Source organism: Rhinatrema bivittatum, chromosome 6 (assembly GCF_901001135.1).
Source record: "Rhinatrema bivittatum chromosome 6, aRhiBiv1.1, whole genome shotgun sequence".
In the NCBI taxonomy this organism is placed as follows: domain Eukaryota; kingdom Metazoa; phylum Chordata; class Amphibia; order Gymnophiona; family Rhinatrematidae; genus Rhinatrema; species Rhinatrema bivittatum.
This window is the reverse complement of record NC_042620.1, coordinates 87,095,845-87,118,951: the sequence shown is the minus strand read 5'-3', so window position 1 is coordinate 87,118,951 and position 23,107 is coordinate 87,095,845. Positions and strand designations below refer to the sequence as shown.

General features: G+C 42.4%; 1 protein-coding gene across 5 annotated transcripts in view; it reads right to left on the bottom strand.

The window, feature by feature from the left end:
* The window catches only part of TANC1 (tetratricopeptide repeat, ankyrin repeat and coiled-coil containing 1), a 408,770-nt gene that overhangs the window by 165,335 nt on the left and 220,328 nt on the right, over positions 1 to 23,107 (bottom strand). For all 5 annotated transcript variants that reach the window (XM_029605548.1, XM_029605546.1, XM_029605545.1 and 2 more), the window contains 3 exons: positions 16,200 to 16,330; positions 12,348 to 12,537; positions 5,578 to 5,838 (listed from right to left, as the gene is read on the bottom strand). In XM_029605548.1, coding sequence (XP_029461408.1) covers positions 5,578 to 5,838; positions 12,348 to 12,537; positions 16,200 to 16,330 — 582 coding nt within the window. The remainder of the gene's footprint in view (positions 1 to 5,577; positions 5,839 to 12,347; positions 12,538 to 16,199; positions 16,331 to 23,107) is intronic.

Below are 23,107 nucleotides of genomic sequence, written 5' to 3'. Positions count from 1 at the left end.
TTCCAGCCTTCTGTCCTGAGTGTCCTTCAGGGCCGCTCCTCCCTCCACAGGGATCGTAGTGCGCTTTGAAACTGCACAGATCATAGCGTCCACTTGAGGGAAGTGTAAGAGTTCCTTAGCCGTGGGTTCCAGTGGGTATAGGGCTTCTAGGGCCCGCCCCCCTTTGAAGTTGGCCTCTTGAGTAGTCCATTCCAGGTCAATCAGTTCCTTGATGGACTCTAACATAGGAAAGTAGCATGAGGCCTTACACCAAAATGGGGTTCTTGTTTGGTTCCATTATAGGATCCGTGCCTGGAAGGCCCAGTGTCTTTAGAGTCTGGGACACGAGGGCTGGTAATTTGTCCTTGTGGAAGGATCAGAGCATGGTTCGGTATGGCTCCATCCCTGGGGGAATTTCTCCTTCTTCCAGGGAGTTAGTTTCGTCTTCTGAAGTGTCTGGATCCCCAACAGGAAGGTTCTTGGTTAGGAGGGGCATGTCACGAGGAACTCGGGAGGTGCCGGGAAGGGCTTGCGCTTACGGCAGGAGTTGAGTCGGGAGTGCAGCAGGGGCTGGTTGTGCCTGGACAAAGGTTTGCAGCCCTTTAAAAAATTCCACCCAGGAGAAGGTTCCTGGGTCCATGTTGATCCCAGGAGGGGCTGTAGTGGAAGCGAATGCGCTTAGATGTGCGCGCCGGATGCGCAGAAGTTATGTGCACGGGCTACGAACTTTGTGTGCCTGACTCCAATGCGCATGCAGCTGTGCGTGCGGCACACTTGTGCGCGCCGCTGTGCGCACAGTTCATATATGCGCGCAGCTAAGCGTGTGCCTTTACGGGAGCACTCAAGATAGGCGCCTCGGCCTCCAGCCTGCACCGTGCGTACCGACGGTCGGGGGAGGTGGGGGTGGGGAATGGCGCAGACGACCCCGATGGCAAGATGGCGACCCCCCCCGGAGGATCTCCACGTGTGTGGGCCCTCGCACCGAATCGGGGCCTAGCCAAATGAAGGCTGCTCAACTCGATTTTAAACCTCATCGGGAGGAAGATCGGTATGGCTATTCGAGTCTTGTAGACCGGAGACTTAAAAGTAAAGGTTTCTACCTTACCTGGTCTCGGCGCTTACCGGTCGCGTGCCAGGTGGTCTCCAACTGCGGAGGGACAGGGGAATACCTTCACTGCCGCGCTCAAATCTGCACCCACTGCCTTTCAGCCACTCTGGGGGCTAAGTCCACGCCAGGAGTTGGCTGCCAGACCAAGGCTCACCTCTGAGGGATATGGAGAATCATCTCAGGAAAGTCTTGACTGTGGGAGGGACCCTTAGGTTTCACCGCAGGAGAAGCGGGGCTCTCTTCTTAAGAGGTAAATTTTATTTCTTTCTTGTTGTAAATGTTATATTCTCTTTTGGATAGTATCCGCATCTGCTATGGAGACGGAGAAATACTGAAGAGCTAAGCTTGCTGCACGGGTATATGTAGGGTGACGTCAGCTTTGAAATCTGACTCCGTCTCCCATCTGCTATCAGGAGAGCACAATATCCATTGGTCCTGAGTCCATCTGGCTACACGCTAGTAAATGTGAAGATCCAGATCCTCTTGACCCAGAGCCCATGTCCTTATGAGGCTTCTTAGGCAAAAGGACTATCTTCCATAGGGATGAGACTTTTGAACCGCTGCTCCTCTGTAAGGTGATATAAATGGGAATCCCTGGAGTGGGCTTTTGCCTCAAAAGAACGCGACACCGCTTTCCTATCTTCTGGCAATCGCAGAATCTTGGATTCACTTCATCTATTCGCCATCTTCTCCAACTCCCTTAAAGGGAAACCTTGTCAAATTCGATTTAGAAATAGTATCCATTGACCTGTTTCCCAGTCACAACAGGCACCTGGCTGCTATCACAGAAGCTATACCTCTAGCAGCATATGCACCAAGTCACAGCTGCATCAGCTAAAAATGTTGCTCCTGTTTCCATCACCAGCCCGCTTTCGGTGCCCGCTCCTTGAGTTTTCCCCAGAGAGATGCAAACCTGCCCGAGCCACCAGGCAGCAGCAAAAAGCTATTTGCAAATTCTCTACTATGGCTTCAAACATCTGCTTGAGGTTGGCCTCAATCCTCCTGACCTGGGCATCCTTCAAAGCTGCCCCCCCCCCCCCTTTCGACCAGGATGGTGGTGCGCTTAGTAACAGCACTCACCAAGGCATCAGCCTTTGGGAATCGCAACTGTTCCCTTGCCTTCTAATCCAAGGGGGTACAGACTCACAAAGAACGCCCGTTTAAAGCTTGCTTCTGGAGTATTCAACTCAAGATCAATTAACTCTTGAATTAGCTCCAGGAGGGGAAAGAAACAGAACACCTTGCGTAAGGTGATTACTACCCTTACTCACAAAAAAATCCCTTGCACGGTTAATGCAAACCCAACATTGCTCTCTGCTTCAAAGGCAAAGGGAAATGTGGAAAAGAGGATTTGCATTCAGATAACAACCAAAAAGGACTGAACTTCACAATCTGGGTAAATAAATAAACGTGGGGGTAGCTTGCTTGTTACGGTGGTTACTACCCTAAACCAATTAAGCCTGATGCATCACTTTGAATGCATGTGGAGCTCTGTTGACCACTACTTTCAAGATCTGCCTTCTTGATATTATCTGACTGTATGCTTTCATGTACTACTACGGTTTATTTCTTTTCCTCCGCTGCTGCATTGTTTCGTGTATATAAAACCTATTTTTATGTTATAACCTTTTGTTTTATCAGGTGGCGCCTCCTGCCCCCCTTCCTTTTTCCCCTTCTTGGTCTCCCTTATTTTCTCCTTTTTTCCCTCCACCCCCCTTTTTTTGGTTGTGCACTATGGTTAGGTTTCTTACTTGCATTATTGTAATATGTTGCTCTGGAGCGCTTAAGGAACAATGTGCTCCGGAGGTTGTTTGCCTTTGTATCATGTTATTTTCAAATAAAAAAGTTTGGAGTGGATCTTCCTAGTTTGAGTAGAGTTACACATGTAGTGACAGGATGTACATAAGTTTACCCACACACAGAGCTGCTCTCTGCTTCTACAGTGGGGGGGGGGGGGAAGTAGAAAACAGGATTTACATTCAGACAACAACTAACAAGGACTGATCTTCACAATCTGGGTAAACAATCGTGGGGGTAGCTGCTTATTACGGTGGTTATACCCTAAACCAATTAAGCCTGATACATCACTTTGAAAGCATATACAGCGTTGCTATCTGCTTCAACAGTAGGGGGAAGTGAGGAAAACAGGATTTGCATTCAGACATCATCCAACAAGGCATCGATCTGTGCAGTCTGGGTGAACAAGCATCGGGGTAGCTTGCTTGATGTGGCGGTTACAACGCTTAACCATAAGCCTTATGCTCACCTTTGATGCAACTCCAACATTACTCTCTGCATCAATGACAGGAGATGGCAGGAAATTTGAATCAAACAGTTACCAACAAGAGCCCTGAAGTTGGTGGTTGGTGAAACAGATAAGTATGGGAAAATAAGAGTCGAAGCTTGCTGGGCAGACTAGATGGGCCGATTGGTCTTTTTCTGCCGTCATTTCATTTCTATGTTTAAGATGGTATCTTTCTTTTGTAATCCTGCAGCATTTCCCCTTCTACTCTGAATGTTTTCAGGGTCTGAGTCAACAGACCTGGCAACTCGTCTTAATGGGGGAAAAAAAACCCCAGAGTAGAGTTCTATGTGGTTCCAAGTCAGGTGGGCTTTCTCCCTCTTCTAGAAGTGTGAAATCTGAATCTCCATCAGAATCAACCAATGGATCATGATTATCCTCAACATCCCCAGGGACAGCCTCCCTGCAGCACCTGCCTGAATTGGACAGCAAGCGGGACGCCGTATGACGTGTTCCCATGTCACTGGGCTGCTTCGGCTCCAATGGATGCCCCTTCAGAAAGTACTGTAAACCTTGGAAAAATTCCACCCAGGAAGAGGATGAATCCATACCAAGGCCCACAAGCCTGAACATGGCATTCTCCGATCCCTCCCCCATGGATATCCCTCCCATCGAGAACAAGGGAGGAGGGGAACTGACCATTGTTGTGACTCCTGCACCTCCTCCTTCCAAATCCTCCATTGGATGAGGGGATGCAGAGAAATCACCTTCAACCTCCAGACAGCACTTGCACAGATGAAGTGAGAGCGATGGCTGAATTGCTCTTTTATGGTAAGCTGCACAAATTGCAAGGCACTTAGACTTTTTTGTCCCCAACCCCATTATAATTCTCTTCACGCAGCCTCCTGCACATACACCAATGCGCACACCCACGCAATTACATTCTCAAATATAGGACACAGGCTTACGTGCACACATGAATGCGCATGTGTGCGTCCACATTAAGACATCGCGCTGTTGTACGCACATGGTAAAACACGGCCCACCATGCGATGTGGGACCAAGTAACATGAGCAATCCCCACTAGGGAGATGCATGTCAACCATCTGCTGGAGATGGAGAAAACTGGCAGGCTGATATCGGGGCAGGGTTATATATCAGTGATGCCAGCGAGTCAGTTTATCTCCATCTGCTGGTAGGAATGCATAACCCACCAGGAGAAAGTCCACCCACCCACCAACTCCAGGACCTACCAAATCCCTTCTGGGACTGAGATCTCCTGTTAGCAGGCTCGCACAGACTGGCACACCAGTGGCCTGGCAAGAAACAGTATGCCAAAAAAGATCCTGCTGCAGCACCAGTTCGCCCTATCATCTGCTGGAGTCAGAAAATACTGAATTCTTCCTGTGTTGTACCACCAAAGCATAGTGGCATGTCACTGGAGAAGTCAGTCTGCTCTGTCTCCATCTGCTGGCAGGCACAACCCCACCTGTTTGGACTGCACTTGTTTAGCAGGACGAAATGCAACTGACCATTTAAGTCCTACCCTGCTTCTGGCCTTTTAACCAGTTACAGATCCGGGTGGTGGGAGGAGGAAGTACAGAGGACTGGGATGAGTATGCGAGGCATTGGGTTATTACAGTGGCAATACCAGTGGGCTAGCATGATCCGAGTTTCCTGAGCTGGTTTGAGAAAGTAGTTCAGACCTAGGTGTGACATTCCAAAAGGGCGAGGGCCAACAGTTCCTGCACACTAAAGCACAAATCAGAGAAAATAGCTTTTTATTAAAGTTGCTTAAATTCTGCTGCAACAGACTCATTCTGCTCAGTTTCAATATTCACTTTTTAGCTAAAGAAAGAAAGGACTTTCATATCATTCAATCATATTTAGCCTGTAAAAAATTAACTGAACATGCCTAAATAACTGAATGAGAAAATATCTATAAAAACAAATGTCTTAATCTTGTCCACATTTTGATCATGAAACATCTTTACCACACAGTAATATGGTCTGACAGCCACAATTATCCCGAATCAAATAATTATAGCCGCATACTTTTCATACAAGAGGGATTTAAGCTGTGTAAAATGCCAAAAACAAGGCAATCCAAATCGACAATGTAATATCTGCATGTATATATAATTTGGATTGCCTGCTTTTTCAAATAATGCTCAAGGTGGCTAAGAGCATTATTCAGCTACATTTCTCCAAATTGGATCCTTTTAGTTTGCACCTAGCACTTCTTTACCTGCAACAGAGTTGGGCCGAGGCATGACTAAAGAATTAGAACTCTGTGAATACGGAACAGGGCCATCAGCAATGGGGCCACCAGCTTTTGCCACACTCTCCTCAGAACCAGCTGTCTCCTCTTCTGCAACTGGTGGGCAATTATCTGCCAGTCGATCATGAATAACTGCTTGATGCCCTCCAAATCTTAGGCTTCCCTCCTTACTCCACTCCAGACTGGACCCACTTCTGTCATCATTTTCAGATGAGCTTGTAATGGTTGCTGAAACATGAACACAATAAGAGCATAAGAGATGTGTTAATGAATGCTGTCACTTTGTTATTCAGTGCAAACTTTTCACACTATAAAGATGTTACCAAATGCACGTTACTCAAACACTCTGTAGAGAAAAAGGTCTGATACGTAACTAAAGAAAAAAATCCTTTTTGAAAGCAAACAAATTTTTGCATACCCTTGCAATTTGCAAGAGACAAATGGTAATTGCTGACCTGTAATAACTGTTTAGACGACAGCACAAGAATCCACACAGAATGGTTACGACTCCCATCTCATACTGGCACAAAAGACTATCAGAGCTTTTTGGAAAAACTTTCTAAGCAGGGAAGTGGTGAAGCAAGGGTCTCCGGTGCCTGGGGGCCAATGCAATTTGTGCACCTCCCCTGCATTCCCCCCCCCCCCCTCACCAATCTTGGGGGCCCTCAACCAATTACATGAATAGAAGGGGGACTGCGGTTTAAAAAAGTTTAGTCACCCCTTCTCTAGCTCACTCACACAGATACTTGTTATCCTCCCGCCAATTTCTTATACTCCTACAATTAGTCATTCTTACATACATTTTAGCATAAATCGTAGAATTAAATTATTCATTCTCAGACCAACTAATAAAAGGTTTGATGCTAGAAAAACAGACACAGTGGTAAAGGAAAAAATTAATAGAAATAGCAGTATTAAATGACTATTTCCCTATACAAATCACCATATAAAAAATAATGTAAATGATGCTGTCATCAGAGTAACTGCAACACAGACTCTCTAACAGGCATGTTGTAAAATACAAAATCCTGCCAATAAAAAAAAACAAAAAACCCAACTCAGAACATATAAGTAGCAAATTTCTCATATCACAGCAGCACTAATACCCCCCCAGGACTCAAACAGCAACAACCCTCTCTAGAAAAGAACAGCAATGCAAATATTACAACAGGCCTAGGAAGACCAATACACCTCCTACTGAAAACAGAACTGTAGAAACCTACACAGAAATCATACAGAATCCCTCATCTTGGACACACAGAAAGACCAAACAACACTCCAGGAGAGAGGGGGTGCCAGCATGGCCATTTGGCTAGGGCCTACAATGTTCAAGGGGCCTACTTTTGTTGGGCAACATTTTTAAAAAAGCTAAATATATCTATTTCTAACATGTATAAATAAAATTTTCAATTGTAATTGAAGAATTTGCTAACAAAAAAGCTCGTAAAGCCTTCTTAAATAAATAAAAATTATTTGGGAAATTTAGAAAATGATTACATAGGGGGCCTACTTTTCTTAGCTGGCACGGGCCTAATTCCTGCTCTCTCTGGCCCTGCCAACAAACAAGAAAATCAAGAAAAAAAACCTATCGATCATAGTAAAACCATACTAATAAAAAGAATAAATACTTCAAAACAGCTAATGAAAAGAACATCCAATTAAAATCTCATGAAAATGTTTATAAATGTCCCACATCAAGTAATATCCAATAATGAAACTAATAAGGATTTAAAAATGTCCTGCTCTCCATATCTGGGATTTTTTTTTTTTTTAATTTTATTTCCAGCCACCCTGAGATTGTCACGGATTGGGAGAAGAAGGACCACACAAATGTATCCCCTCTCTCTCACATACTCACACATTCTTTCATTCCCCCTTCTATCTCCACACAAACACCCTTCTTTCTCTCACACACAGACTAATACATATTGTCTCTCTCTCACTCTCACATACACATAGGCTCTCTCTCACACACACAAACCTCACGCTCACAGGCTCTCTGACTCTCATACACACATAGGCTCTCTGGATCTCATACACCCATCCAGCAGTCTTCCTTCTCAGCCCCCAGCAGCCTTGTTCCCCAGCAGAGCAGTAGTCAGGCAATTTTGCACCTATGGCCAAGTCCATTACACAACACATGACACTACGAGACTGTTAAATGTCTATACAGCAATGCCCATGGCCAATACAACTGCACCCTAGGCAAACCTTTGACCGTTGTACCCTCCATCTCAGTCACACCATTCCCACACACAATTAAAAATTATGCATTTATAACAGATTTTACATGAAAAAGGATATTCAAAGTACAGTCTTTTGAGGTAAAAATATTACTTACAATATGTATATTTACATGCAATGCTGTGGTACCAAGCAAATAACCCTGCAAAAAAGCAAGAGTCACTTGGGATCCATATAGTATTAGGCCTACTGTAACACATCTTGGGCATGGGCTTGGCCCTCAGAAAGTCACGAGAAACAGAATTATTGTACAATGCAATAAACTTTCAATATCAAAACAGAACTGCCAGCACTCAAACAGCAACACTGCAAATATTACACCAGGCCTAACACCAATATTAGGAAACAGGACAATCCAAGCTGCTATAGACCACTACATAGAAACTACACACTAATAGAATACCTCACCACAGTTACACATGTAGAACAGATAGACCCTCAAATACAGAATAAAGAGATCATAGTATAAATAGAAATGTATAGACAAAAACTGAACTGGAAACCACAAGCCAAATTCTGTATGCACACCAACAATGGAAAAACAAACATTACCGTTCCTTATAGAACAGTAAAATCATACAAATAAAAAGAATAATTCAAAACAACAAATAAAATGATAACTAATAAGTAAATACTCATAAAAAAATTTCAAACATCAATAAAATATTTCAAAACAGACGTCAAACACCACCTAATTAAAACTAATAAGGATTTTTAAAAATCCCCCAATATCCATACCTAGGAACTTTTGATTTCTAGATGCCCTGAAATTGTCATGAATTAGCAGGCAGAGAGGAAGGGGAATTGTGTGCACCCACATGCACTCTCACATATACGTATACACATGCTCTCTCACTCACAGACACACACTCTCTCACTCTCACAGGCATATGCCCATTCAATCTCTCACTCTCCCACACATACACATGATCTTTCTCATTCTTCCCACATACACACACACCCTCTCTCTCATTCTTCCCACACACACACACTCTCTCTCTCTCCCTCCCACACATACAGACAATTGGTGTCTCACTCAAGCACATACAAGCTCTCTCTCTCTCGCACACACTTGTACACACATGCTCTCTCGCACATACATATACACACATGCTCTCACACACACATGCTCTCTCACACACACACACCTGCTCTCTCACACACAAACACATACATACACACATGCTCTCTCACTCTCCTCTCCCTCTTGAAGCAGCAGCAGCAGCCAAGGGAATGACTTCGAGCATAGGGGCCGACCCAACACTGGTCTTGGGCTCCTTCTGGCAGGGCAGGGTGCGCTGTTCCTCCTCCACACTGATTCCAGCGGGGCTGCATCAGCCACTTTTGTCAATTCCGATGGGATGGGGGGACAGGGCTGTGCAACCTTTCTTCCTAGGGTCGCATCAGCCACACTTCCTCTTCCAGCAGGATCACGCTGTTCCTTCTTTTGCTAAGGCACTACTGGCTGCACTATCTATTCCAGTGGGACCATACTGCTCTTGATGACACTGGAGGCACTATGGCACCCTTTGGAAGTGGCACATATGCCCGTGGCCATATTGGCCATAGGCACATTGTAGCTCTGCCTCTCAGACTCTCCACTCCCCAGCACTCTTGCTCCCAAGCCACCTTTCCCCTTTCAGATCCCACACACATCCTAGCCCTCTCTCCCCAGCGGTCTTGCTCCCTTCTCCCATCCCAGATACCTCCAGTTGTCTTGCTCCCCAGTCTCCAGTCCCCAATCCCCTCCTAGAACCCAACTTCTCAGCAGTCTTACTCCCCAGCCCCCTCTCTCTTCCCTGACCCCCTGCTCTTTAGCAGTCTTGCACTCCAGACCCCTCTCTCATCCCAGACCGTGGAGGAAGCAGCAGCCCATGCTGCAAGGCTGCAATCCTTGGATTCTTAGGAGCAAGGAGACATGAGCAATGGGATTGCAGGAGTGCCATGGGGATGAGTGAAGCATGGATGGTGAGTGAGACGGGGTTGCAGCAGTGCCGGGATACGATGACCACCTGCTGCTGTGCCCCCTTTTAAGCCTGGTGCCCAGGAAAATTGCCCCCTGCTCCCTCTTTGCTCTGCCACTGAAGCAGAGCTTCCTATATGTCACCAAACCTGCTGCTGCTCAGTTTACTAATTCACTAAGCTTACTTAAATCTACCACAGTAGGAATAACTCCCAAAGAGGGGGTGAAAGGACTGTGATGATGGTGGTCCTCCTGTCATCAGAGAACAAAAATAACAGATAAGTACATATTTCCTTCTTTTATAGCAAATAGGAGCAACAACTCCACAACTGGGAATCATACAAAGTGATTATAACCCTAAACAGCAGTGGTATAAGAGCCACCATTTTAATGTATTTTTCCCTTTTATTGTAAGAGAGAGAGAGAGAGAGAGAGATAATTGTACCAAAAAGATTGAAAAATACAAAGATGCACCGCTACATGTCCATCATTTTTTCTGAGTTCATAATGCCAAAAATGAAAAAAGGGGGAGCCTTCCATCTTTTTTTTTTTCACAGAATTTGAAGTCTTTAATCATGCAATCACCTTAGAAAACCAAACACTTCCAGGGAAGGGTCAGAACCCCACTTTTATGATTTCAAAACTTCTTGGAAAAACATATGAAAACATAATTATCTAATACCATGTTTCCCATTGGTATATCCATAGCAAGTTACAATTATGCTATAACACTGTACACACCTGGCTATGTGTGAATACAAGATTTCATAACTTACTATTTACTGAATAGCCTACATAATAAATAAGACATTATAAATATAGCAATATTTCATGCCAAATATAATCTATTATACAGTGCAATTGTCTTGTGAAATTCTTGATTTTATAGCACTCATAATATACACAGGGCTGTATATGTATAACCATAGGTAGGTCAATACATGGATACAATTATTTATTTATTTAAAGCTTTTTTATACCGGTATTAGTGGTCACATCATACCGGCTTACATCAGAACTGCAGGTAGAAAATACATCAAACAGGTTCTGGGGATGGGACTATATAGAAAAAAAAGGGAGAGAAATAGCCGAAGGCTGGCAAACAAAAGCCGCTAAACTGTATAAAATAACAGGTAAACAGTGTAAGAAATAACTATGTACAAAGTTCAGGTAAGGTACTGATGCAGCACAGGGTCAAAGGTGCAGAGGATCTAATTCAGACAGATGCAGCGGCTGAGACTATAAACTCAATACAATAATATACTCCTTATGGAAAAGGAAACATGAGGTTGTACAGCTAAGTCAGAACAAGGTTCTTTGGAAGTAGGTTACTCCGGGTCTGCTCTTCATAGTTTTAAAACATGGACGGTGGTGGTGGAGTTTTACTTAAGATTCTCTATAAAGAAAGGGTGGCACAGTTCCAGGAAAGCTTATTTTTCTTGCCCAACTTCTTTTCTCCTTAGCTCACTGCCAGTGTTGAAATCCTGCTCTGACTCCATTAGCAAATTCAATGGAAGCAAGGCAGACTTCATGTACACTACTCAGCCCTAGCAGAGGAAAGAAGTTATGGGCAGAACTAAAGAGAGCTTTCTTTCAGAGGTGCTACTAGTCTGGCATAACAGGACACCAAGAGAAACACAATCAGGCCGATACAGTAAAAACTGCTTTTCTGTGCACCCTCCGACTTAATATCATAGCGATATTAAGTTGGAGGTCCCGAAAAGTAAAAAAAGTAAAAAAAAAAAAAAAAAAAATTTGAATTCGGCCCGTGGCTGTCGGGCTGAAAACCGGACGCTCAATTTTGCCGGCGTCCGGTTTCCGAGCCCGTGGCTGTCAGCGGGCTCGAGAACAGATGCCAGCAAAATTGAGCGTCGGCTGTCAAACCCGCTGACAGCCGCCGCTCCTGTCAAAAAGGAGGCGCTAGGGACGCGCTAGTGTCACCTAGCGCCTCCTTTTACCCGGATCTACCGCGTCACCTAATTTAAATAGAGAATCGCGCGCACCGGCAAAGGGCCGGTGCGTGCGCCGGGACAGCGGGCGTTTGTCCGCTCTCCCGCGGACTTTACTGCATCGGCCCGAATGAAAGCATGGAAACTCAGCATGCCCTCCCAATGAGCTCTGAATGCCTACTAAAATTAACATTCACAATTTGCTTGCCAAGTCTGTGATGCACATTTAACATTACTAACCAATTTCACTGCACAACATACAGTAAAACATCAGCTTGCAAGCTGTGTACAATAAAAAGTTGTTCTCATTACACCAATTTAGTCCGAAACAGTTTCCCATTTTATATATAAAAACACGCACATTGCACACATGGTAGCTAATTCAACTCTTCATGTGTGTTGCAGAGTAGCTGACCTTGAATATCAGACAACTGGCCCCACTGCTCCCAAGTCCCAAGCTTATGTTATTTCAATCATTCCGCATGCACATTCCATGTACAATGTGCAACTACTCTAAGAACTTCACGTTTTTAATAACTTGATATGTCACAAGACAGACTCAACCAAATCATCATGCTTACCTATAATTCCACTGTCCTTGCTTTCCAGTGTGGAGCTGGGGCTGCTAATGGTCCCACAGGGACTACTTTTGTTTGCTGCTGTCTTGCTGATGCAGCTATTCAGAGTTGAACAAGGACTGTCAGTGCTAGGAGATGCAGTGCTGCTTGTTAATGTAGAACAGGGACTTATTCCTTGGTTGGCTAACGTGCACTACAAAGTTTCAAAAAATAAAATTATTGCTCTGCTTCAAACACAATAAATATCCTGACATTTAAACTGCTAAACTGAAATAAAACTGCAAGGTTAAAAAAGTAGTTGAAAATGCTTTTAACGTTTTTACCATTTAATTATAAATGCACTTAATCTTAAAAGAATTTTTTAAAATTTTGCAGAATGTTGAAAAGTCCACGGGGCTTTGTACCAATTTGGACCAATTTTCTGTGGCAGACCCTCCCAGTCTGGCCATTAGATGCCATTATCCCTATCCTTAGAACATACTTAATAGGAACCATCCATCCCTTCAGGCCCTCCCCACCAGACTGGATTGGGTGACTCACTGCTGTTTAGCCCAGCCATTTTAACACTCGGGGGCTCAGTTAGAGAGAGCAGCTGCAGAGTAAATATGTATTTTTTTCACACTCTGGTAGCATTTCCTGGCCTTGCCCAAAGGAGTTTTCTTTTAGAAGATACATCTCACCGTGCACTCCCTGCCAGAGTCCTTCTTATAATTTACGGTGAGATAGACTTTTAAGCCCGATACCCTTTAGGAACAAAAGGGCTCTCTACAGGGGACCAAAGACCTGTGAGCCTACTCTACGCCCTAGGTAGGCAAGCACCAGTGATGGATCCCCTTCCCCACTGGGATTTCAGTGTAGGATTAAATAGCCTGGTCCCCTGATTTTTCCCACAAGAGAAATCACCAGAATTTACAGCTAAGGAAAATGAACAATTAAACAAAAGGAAGAAAAGGCAAGAGAATGAGATCCCATCCGGATTTCCACCCAAGGAATCAGGACAGGCTGGGTGTCCACGGGAAAGAAGATCTCTAAAGGTAGGATTCTTGCAGTTAAAAGGGAACCCTCTCACGAGGATTTCACGGGACAGCCGCTGGGAAAGCATGCACATTTAAAGTCACCATCGGCTCTTCCCAGAGGTCTGTAATAAGGAACATAAGAAAATGCCATACTGGGTCAGACCAAGGGTCCATCAAGCCCAGCATCCTGTTTCCAACAGTGGCCAATCCAGGCCATAAGAACCTGGCAAGTACCCAAACACTTAGGGGCGGATTTTAAAAGCCCTGCTCGCGTAAATCCGCCCGGATTTACGCGAGCAGGGCCTTGCGCGCCGGTGCGCAGAGCCCCGGGACTCGCGTAAGTCCCGGGGTTTTTCTAGGGGGGCGTGTCAGGGGCGTGTTGGGGGGCGTGTCGGATCGGCGCAGCGTTTTGGGGGCGGGCCCGGGGGCGTTGTTTCGGCCCGGGGCGGTCCAGGGGCGTGGCCACGCCCTCCGGAACCGCCCCCAGGTCGCATCTCGGCGCACCAGCAGCCTGCTGGCGCGCTGGGATTTACTTCTCCCTCCGGGAGGCGTAAATCCCCTGACAAAGGTAGGGGGGGGTCTAGATAGGGCCGGGGGGGTGGGTTAGATAGAGGATGGGAGGGGAAGGGTGAAAGCGAGTTCCCTCCGAGGCCGCTCCGATTTCGGAGCGGCCTCGGAGGGAACGCCGGCAGGCTGCGCGGTTCGGCGCACACCGGCTACACGACATCGGCAGCCTTGCGCGCGCCGATCCTGGATTTTAGCTGATACGCGCGGCTACGCGTGTATCTACTAAAATCAAGTGTACTTTTGTTTGCGCCTGGTGCGCCAACAAAAGTACGCGAAGGCGCACTTTCTTAAAATCTACCCCTCAGTCTATTCCATGTTACCATTGCTAATGGCAGTGGCTATTCTCTAAGTGAACTTAATAGCAGGTAATGGACTTCTCCTCCAAGAACTTACCACACCTACCTACACAGAAAGAACCCTGTAACTTCAGTCAGATGCACACACATCATTTTGGACAATGGACTTTATTTAACGTTATGAATCAGTAAACTTTATTTTAACACCCAGACCTGGTCCTGTCAGAGTTCTTAGAGACTCTCACCTCATGGGAAGCACCTAAAGTACTGCACACACACTGGCGACCTTCTTTCATCATCTGGGCCATAAGTGAGAGCTTCCCCCCATAAAAAGAGTTGCCCCCCCTCCCCAGGGATTAAGAGTCAGCATGGGAGTGAATGGTTAGCCAGAGCAGCCCTAGAAGATATAAATAAGATTGTGTGCCCTTGGGACTTAACACACCTCAAGTACGGGTCACATTTCATAGGAAATGTACATGATAAAATTACCCGGAGTGATTTGCACCTCCATTTTCTGCAGGCACTTTTTCCAGCTAAAATGTGCTTAGTTTTGAAACTGTAAAACTATATGCATTGCTGCCTTTTCTGACCTACTCCCTCTCCCCTCCCAGCAATAGGTGCTTGCCTGCAGGGGAAAAAAAAACATTTCAAAACTGTACCTGCACCCTCCCCATGCCAGAAAATGGACAGTACTAGGGGCAGGTTTCCCTTAAGAATGTGTGGCGATTTCATTTGTAAATTCCCAAACATTGTTTATCCCTCATACCTGGCACCTGTAAAGAATGGCTCAGGCCGCTATGGGATTTTCCAAGGGAAACACTGCATCCAAGCTTGTGGGTGCAAAATATTCCCTTGCCTGCAAGCAATGTGGGGAGTTTCAAAACTGTCCTAACATTTAAAACTTAACATACAATTTCTCAGGCAGAACACACAAGCTCTTGGACATTTGCATATTTTATTTGGCATTCTTTAAGAAAGCTATTTTGACGTAAAGATGTTACACATTGATATCACTAGGATTATATTAGAGTTTCAATGATGCCATCTTGAGACATCAAAACATGCAGTTTTGCACAAAATCCTTGTAGAGATATAAGTCATATCTACCATTTAGATACAGTGCACTATTAACTATTTAGAAAAAAAACTGTCAACCCATACACAACAGTCTGTAGGAAATCTACCAAGTAACTGATTATTTTTACCATATTGCTTTATTTATGCTATTTTGTTAAAAAAAAAAAAAATGTAAAACATTTCTATTAATAAAGTGCTGAGAGCACATTTAAGTTTGTGTGAAGGATGCAATGGGTTTCAGTGTATATTTATTCACAGGTGGCTTTTCGCCTTAATAAGAAGAGAATTTTTGGCAATGGCCTAGAGGACTTAGCCATTGGTGTTGAATTTTTCCGAGACACCCATGCAAATATATGATAAAATACTGTGGTAACAGGTTCATTTTTTATGAACTCCGCTTAAGATTTCTCTTCAGAGTCGAGTTTCTTCTAGGGCGGTGGTGGGATGCTTGTTATGGCATAACTAATTGTTGCAGTCATTGTAAGGAATTAGCAGGCAAGACAGATGTTTCTTTTTCTGTACTGAGGGCTTACAGGAAGATTCATGTTTAAATGTTTGTTTGATAGGATTCATTTTTGTTTCTTTTATTTTTTTCTGATCATAAATGTTTTATTTCTTCCTTCAAGACAAACTCAGAATTAGGCTGAAAATTACATAAATATTATAATTTAAAAAAGACAACTTTTCAATAAGATGAAAAATACTGATCCTAATCTTTCACTACTGACAAATTCAGATCCTTTGAATCTTCCTTCAAAGCTACCAGGCAGGCTAAGGAATACCTTTCAGATTCAAACAGAAGGATGATGTGGTTCTAATGAATATAGTAACTGATACGTTTGACAGGAAGGAAAATGAACTGCACATTTCAGAGTCATCAAAGTCTTAAGCAGGCATACCATAGTCTCATTTTTCTCTTGTACAGATATGTGTGCAGATGGTGGAAGTCCTTCTCCTAGCAAGAATCCCAGCCGGGTCATCAGTTCTTGAGCTGCAGGCGAATAGTTGGATTCTTTATCAGCCTTAGAATCTGTGCAGAAATTAAAACAAAAAATGCAATCACAATACTGAATCCATAAGTTATTCACTAGAGTGAAATGAGAAAAGTATAAGGGATGTGCAGCCCAAATATTTTCATTTCAGGAAAAGAGAGGGTTCATTTCATTTTAATGTTTATTTCATCAGTTTGCTTTGTTTGCTGAACCCAAATAAAACATTCAAAAATCAAACCAAATTTAAAAATGTGGCTTTCAAATCCCCACCAGTTTTCTGAGAAATGCCTAGGCCCTTCCAACTCCCACCAAGACTCCAGAGCCTAAGCCTACCTAGCTGGGCTAAGCCAAGCCAAGCCTAGCTGGAACCTCCATGGCTTCCTCCTACCCCCCTTCTTATCCTAGAGAAATAAACCAGAGCTGGGGACCTCCTCGGCTTCCACTTACCCGCTTCTGGGGGTACTTATAACTCTAGCCTATTTTCCTCATTAGGAGTTGCTTTCTTTCTTTTCTTTTTTTTAATCTTTCTTTTTATTAATTTTCAACAATATATATCAAGAATACTCTTGAATAGACACTCCAATAATTTATAAATATATTAAAAAAACAAATCATATAATAAAGAAAAGTAAAACTATATCCAAAGTCCATCATTTAAATATCCAAGAATAAAAATCTTTTTAGAGCCGAGTATCAATGGGAAAAAAAAAAAAAGAAAACTGTCAGCCAAAAGCCATGAATTCCTCATCATCATCGTCCTAGCAGCATACAAAATCAACTCTCTCTAAATTCAGGTCTCTGTTTTCTTATGATCCAAGAAGCAATGCAATTGAGAGGGTTCCAAAAAGACATCCAGCATCAGCAAAGTTTATCAAACATTTACAAGGAAATTTTACAAGAAATGAGGGACCCATGGATTAGGCCTCATTATGCATGGCAATGAACTTTTTTCTCCAGTCCTGTGTAGCCTTACACAGGTGTGGAACGTCTCAAATCTTCTGACCCAAAATAAAGTATTATGTTTACAAAAGAAAAGACACGTAATGCTATCTCTGTCCTGGGAAAAGACAAAGGATACCAATAAAGTAGCACTTCTATTTTCTTCTGCAGCTGAATCTTCCAAGAGTCTTGTAAGTTCCGAACTATCCGCGAGAAATTCCCAGCAATGATCCCTTCTCTTTGACTTTCTTCCTTCCTCCCAGAAGGGAAAAAAATATTTTACTTTTAGGAGACATGTTATTCTGTTGCATCCCCTAAGTTTCTTTTAAAAATATCTTGTGCTTTCCATTTTTTGAAAGATGCCCTTTTGGTTTTAACTGCCTTTTTCATCTCGCCATTAAATCATCCTGGCTGGTGTCTGGCCTTCCTTCGACTTTTTTTTTTTTTTAAACACACGGCATACATTTTATCTGGGCTTCCTAGGTGGCATTTCTAAACATGAAATAGGGCTGTGTGTGGACCCAGGAGTAAATGAGACCCAATGGCAGCCAAATGCTGAAACAAACAAGATAACTGCTTAGATGTTATGACGGTTCTAAATAATTAAATTTAAACTTAATGCTGGCAGCTTAAAATGAGTATCATTACAACAAAATGAGAAAAAAGTAGTTTTCAGATGTTCTTTTCTACTATTTGTAAACAATGTCTATGCCTCATACAAATTTTTAGCCTTGGGGCTACTACTCCTTTTAGATTCTTTTTAATTTCTTCATTCTTTCAATCTCCTTCTTTAAAGTAAATTTGCTATGGCAGTAGTTTGACTTAATGTCCTTCCCTCCAGTGATTATTCCAAATTTGAATACATTATTATCAACTCCTACATTCCACTGGAGACTAGATCTAATATTTTGTCCATACCTGGTCAGACCGAGGGTCCATCAAGCCCAGCATCCTGTTTTCAATGGTGGCCAATCCAGCTTACAAGTACCCGACAAGTACCCAAACATTAAGCAGATCCCTTACTAATAATGCCAGTGATAGCAGTGGCTATTCCCTAAGTCAACTTGATTAATAGCAGTTAATGGACTTCTCCTCCAGGACCTTAACCAAACCTTTTTTTAAACCCAGCTACATTAACTGCCCTAACCACATCGTCTAGCAACAAATTCCAGAGCTTAATTGTGCACTGAGTGAAAAATCTTTTCTCTCTGATTTGTTTTAAATATGCTACTTGCTAACTTCATGGCATGCCCCCAAGACCTTCTATTTTCCAAAACAGTAAATAACCAATTCACATTTACCCATTCTATACCTCTCATGATTTTATAGATCTTTTTATCATATCCCCCCCTCAGCCGACTCTTCTCCAAGCTGAACAGCCTTAACCTCTTTAGCTTTTCCTCATAGGGGAGCCATTCCACCCCCTTTATCATTTTGGTTGCCCTTCTCTGTACCTTCTCCAGTACAACTATATCTTTTTTGAGATGCGGCAACCAGAATTATACACAGTACTTAAAGTGTGGTCTCACCATGGAGTGATACAGAAGCATTATGACATGTTCTGTTTTATTCACCACCCCCTTCCTAATAATTCCTAATATCCTGTTTGCTTTTTTGACTGCCGAAGCACTCTAAGCCGACGATTTCAATGTATTACCCACTATGACGCCTAGATCTTTTTCCTGGGTGGTAGCTACTAATATGAAACCTAACATCATGTAACTACAGCATGGGTTATTTTTCCCTATATGCATCACCTTGCACTTGTCCACATTAAATTTCATCAATCTTCCAGTCTCGCAAGATCCTCCTGCAATTTATCACAATCCACATGTAATTTAACTACTCTGAATAATTTTGCATCATCTGCAAATCTGATTACCTCTCTCGTCGTTTCCACTTCCAGATCATTTATAAATATATTGAAAAGTAGCGGTCCAAGTACAGTGGAATGCCTCAGGGATCTGTATCTTTTTCACTGAGAAAACTGACTATTTAATCCTAGTCTGTTTCATGTCTTTTAAACAGTTTGTTATCCACAAAAGGACATCGCCTCCTATCCCATGACTTTTTACTTTTCTTAGAAGCCTCTCATGAGGATCTTTGTCAAATGCCTTCTGAAAATCCAAAAACACTACATCTAGCGGGTTCACCTTTCTCCACATGTTTATTAACCCTTTAAAAAAAAAAAAAAAAAAACATTTGTGAGGCAAGACTTCCCTTGGGTAAATCTATGCTGGCTGTGTTCCATTAAACCATGTCTTTCTATATGCTCTGTGATTTTGATATTTAGAATAGTTTCCACTACTTTTCTGGCACTGAAGTCAGGCTCATTAGTCTATAGTTTCCCTGATCACTCCTGGAGTCCTTTTTAAATATTGGGATTACACTCGCCATCCTCCAGTCTTCAGGTACAATGGATGATTTTAATGCTACATTACAAATTTTAATTAATAGATCTGAAATTTCATTTTTTAGTTCCTTCAGAACTCTGGGGTGCATACCATCCAGTCCAGGTAATTTGCTACTCTTTAGTTTGTCAATCTGGCCTACTACATCTTCCAGGTTCACCATGATTTGGTTCAGTTCATCTGATTCATCACCCTTGAAAACCATCTCCGGAACTGGTATCGCCCCAACATCATCATTAATAAAAACAGAAGCAAATAATTCATTTTGACTTTCGGCAATGGCTATATCTTCTCTAAGAGCCTTCCCTAAGGTCCCTTTTCATTGGTTCTAGGACTAGCTTTTCCAGGAAGCAGTCATTTATGGATAGGATAATTTTAGGAAAGCTAGCTAGATCCCCAGAAGTCTTTGTACCGCGAATAGAGAGCTATGGATCAGAACAGACTCCAATGATTGATGAGTATGAATCAATATATTGCATATAATTTAAGTGCAAAGATTTGTTCCCTTCATTCCTGAGACTTCCTGGCACCAATGAGCTCATAATGTGTCAAAATAACATTTGCTGGGAAGATCAAAGGCTAAGACATCTGATGTCTCTTAACACCTAGGAAGATTAAATGAGCTGATAATGAGTTAAAACATTTAGTGTCTTTTACCAAATGGGAGATCAAAAGACTAGTACTGAAATGCCTTCCTGGGTAAAGTGCAAACTGAAACACCTAACTTGCAGAGGGATATATATAAGGTATTGCATTTGCTTATTTTAGTTGGATGAGCTGAAAGGCATAGAGAGCAAACAGCTGGTTCTTTTTCAGAGTCCCTGGGACCGAATCTTCCAGGTTTCTATGAACACTGGCTTATATACAAGGAGAACATAAGGGAGGTGTTCTTTTTTGTTCTTTGATTAATGTTCTATCTTTATTTCTGTTTCATATTTACCTATATTGATTCATATACGGCTTACTTTGATACTGTATTCAGTTTTGATATTATTTGCTGATTTATTATCCATATATTTATATTTAGTAAACTAAGTTTTGTTTTTGCAATATTGTTTATGCATGTTCTATTACATAATATGACTCTCACAACCACCGCATATAGAAACAACCTCCCAAGCATGTCCTGATTAGACAATGACCCCAATCAATACTAAGGTAATTGAAGTCTCATTATTATTGTATTGCTGATTTTATTTGCCTTTCTAATTTCTGCTATCATTTCATAGTCTGTTTCTTCATTTTAGCTAGGTGGATGGTGGAATAATTCCACTGCTATACACTTACCTATCACACATACAATTTCTATACACAAGGATTCTACAGTGTATTTTGTTTCTTGCAGGACTTTTATCCTACTTATTTGATTGTTTTTATATACCGACATTCATTGGAGTATATCACATCAGTTTACATTATAACCATGAGAACTAGTAGGACTAAGGAGTCTTACTTTGATACATTGTAACGTTGCAAAACATAGATAACTTAATAACTTAATGAGCTAAAGAATATAAGGATTATAACTGTGAGAACTAGTAGGACTAAGGAGTCTTACTTTTGATAGGTTGTAACATTGCGAAAACATATATCAATGCCATCCTTTACATATACATTTAGGAAAAAACTCAAGACATGGCTCTTCAGCCAAGCCTTCTCTGAACCCCCTGATATTCACTAGTTCGCCCTTACTCTATGCCTGAATGATGGCCTTATTCTCTGCCTGTACGATAGTCCCTGATACTCCTAAGCACATTATGCCTTATCTATCTTATCAATGGTATTATATTTATAATTGCTGTCTGTTCTATCTTTCCAGCTGATTAAACCTCCAAGTTCTTTCTCCCTGTTGAATGTAACTTTGCCTCTTCCACACCATTTGTTGATTTACGTTAGTTGTCACTACAGTTTTTTACCCTGTTTGATGTAAACCGATCCGATATGGTTTTATCTATGAAGGTCGGTATAGAAAAGTGTTAAATAATAATAATAATAATAATAAAATATAGCACACCTCTCCACCAATTAGATCTGTCCTGTTGTGTCTATATAATTTATACCCTACCTGAAATGCCTTTTATGTCTATATCCTCATATAATGCCATACATTTGAACTCACCAATCTTTATTTTGGACTTCTGGCATTCACATACAAACGCCTGGAACTCCTACTAAAGCAGTACTATACATAAGCAGCCCTGTACATATACACATTTGAGACAGTCCCTGCTCCAGGAAGCTCAGAATCTAGTCACGACAAACGTACATTACAAGCGAGTCCATCAGAAGTGCATATAATTTAAAAGCATTCAAAAAAGACTGACTTTTTAAAATGGATTTGAATGCATCCAGAGAGGGAGCATGATACACAGACTTAGGAAGCCTATTCCAGGCATAAGGCACAGCAAAGTGGAAAATGCAGAGGAGGAGAAGGGCATAGATAAACGTGACTTCCTCAGTGAATACAGTTCATGAAGTACGATGTAGAGAGAGAGAAATATTGAGGAGATGTAGAGAATGCATTTATGGGCGAGTAAGAGAATCTTGAGCCATATGCAGAAGTAGACAGAAAGCCAATGTAGTCAGTTAAGAAGGATTACATGGTCATAGCAATGCTGAAGGAAAGTAAGTCTTGAGGCTGAATTTTGAATAGATTGCAGTGGAGAAAGACAATTAGGCAATAGGTCCTTGAAGGTCAAATTGCAATATTTTTATTTATTTTTATTTATTTAACATTTCTTATATACCGATATCCGTTCGCACATCGTATCGGTTCACAGTGAACATAAAACTTTGGGCATTGCCCTTACATATAACAAATAAAGATGGTGAACTCAGTAACATATAGATAATCTTCGGGAGGAGCCCTTAGATATAACAAGCATCAATGGGGAGATGCTGATTATAATAATTATAACTGGAACTATATACATGAAAGTGCACAGTACAGAATCAGCAGACATAAAGGCGTTCATACCAGGATATCAATCTAACAATTCACATGGGGGTTTATGTAATAGGGGGTGAAATGGAGTAGGCTTGCCGAAAGAGCCAGGTTTTAAGTTTCTTTTTGAAAATGGGGGTATAAGTCTCTATTCGAATATCATGGGGCAGTGAGTTCCATAAGGTGGGTGCGGCAAGAGAGAAGGCTCTGTTAATAGTAGAGGAGAGTTTAAAAGATTTGATAGAATGGGCATGGAGTGTTCCTTGGAGTGCTGGACGGGTGGGTCTATTGGAGGAACGGGGTGAGATGGGGGGGTTAATCCAGTTAAGGTTAGAATTTGCTAGACTCTTATGAATGATCGAGAGTGTTTTGTAAAGAATTCGTGACTGTATAGGGAGCCAGTGTAGTTGAATAAGTGTGGGGGTGATGTGGTCTCTTTTTTTTGTGTTTGACAATATCCGAGCGGAGGCATTTTGTAGGAGTTGAAGGGGCTTGGTGTGTGATGCAGGAATGCCGAGTAA